This window comes from Nanorana parkeri, unplaced genomic scaffold (genome assembly GCF_000935625.1).
Source record: "Nanorana parkeri isolate BGI_ZX_2015 unplaced genomic scaffold, ASM93562v1 scaffold1734, whole genome shotgun sequence".
NCBI lineage: Eukaryota > Metazoa > Chordata > Amphibia > Anura > Dicroglossidae > Nanorana > Nanorana parkeri.
The window spans coordinates 186,572-187,601 of record NW_017308002.1 but is presented as its reverse complement, the minus strand read 5'-3'; the positions used below and the strand labels follow the sequence as shown (position 1 = coordinate 187,601).

The 1,030-nt window shown below is 44.9% G+C and overlaps 1 protein-coding gene across 1 annotated transcript in view; it reads left to right on the top strand.

The window, feature by feature from the left end:
- Positions 1-1,030, top strand: part of LOC108799470 (catalase) — a 26,484-nt gene that overhangs the window by 17,300 nt on the left and 8,154 nt on the right. Inside the window, exon 9 of the mRNA XM_018571331.1 lies at positions 558-696. Coding sequence (XP_018426833.1) covers positions 558-696 — 139 coding nt within the window. The remainder of the gene's footprint in view (positions 1-557; positions 697-1,030) is intronic.

Sequence of the window (1,030 nt, the reverse complement as noted above, 5' to 3'; positions counted from 1 at the left end):
GGGGGTTTGGCAAAAGAGACTGCCTGTCTCCTGGTGATTCTTGGTTAAAGCAGGTTTAGTTCCTCTTAAAATGCTTTTTCGTTGCTTTATAGACATAAGGTGCATTTACTTTTTTTCATTGGGTTTATTGCTATATGCATCTAGAGTATTGTGTAGTTGTGTTGCACAGTAGTTGTGCCTCCTGACTGCTCCCTTCTCATTTAAAATGTGTGGACCGTAATGGTGTACTCACAGTAAAGCTTCTCAGTGATTTCAGTATTTCCCGTATGGGCTCAGCAAAGCTGGCACGTGTCCAGTTTGTCATGCGGAGAGTCAAGTCAAGTGTGCCATCTAGTGGCTCCAAACCTGTACATGCTTCTAAAAAGAAGCAAAGACTAAAGACTTGTCAGGTTTTTTTCAGACAATGTTAAAGTAACATGTAATATAAATGGAAACGAGTAGTCTGGGAGGGCTGCATTGTGATGGGATGGGGTGGAGTGCCCAGTAGGGATGCATTGTGACCATGGGGTGAGCTGGTTAGAGTTCAGCTTTAATATTGTTCATGTGACTGGTTACAGGGTCGTCTCTTCTCCTACCCGGATACACACAGACACCGCTTGGGGGCCAATTACCTCCAGATACCTGTGAACTGCCCTTACAAAACAAGAGTAGCCAACTACCAACGCGATGGCCCAATGTGCTTCAGTGACAACCAAGGTAATGGAAGGGTGCACATGCCTTTATATACATGAAGTCCATAAGAAATGTACACCCCCCTGAATGAGCCCTTAAACACACATTATTACCACATACAGTTTTTATTGAAGCCCCACTCTGGGCTGCAGTTACAACTAACCTTTGCTTTGCTTTGCATTGCATGGACTAAATGCTCATCTGGCTGGGAGGGGGGGGTTCTGCATTGTATGTGATGACTTCAGAAGACTGCAACCTGCTGGACAGCTAACAGAAGCAGCCTGGGGGGATCAGTTGTAAGGTGAGAATGTAGCCTGTGGGAGCAAGGAATAAGTTAAGTATTTCCTTTTTATTCCCC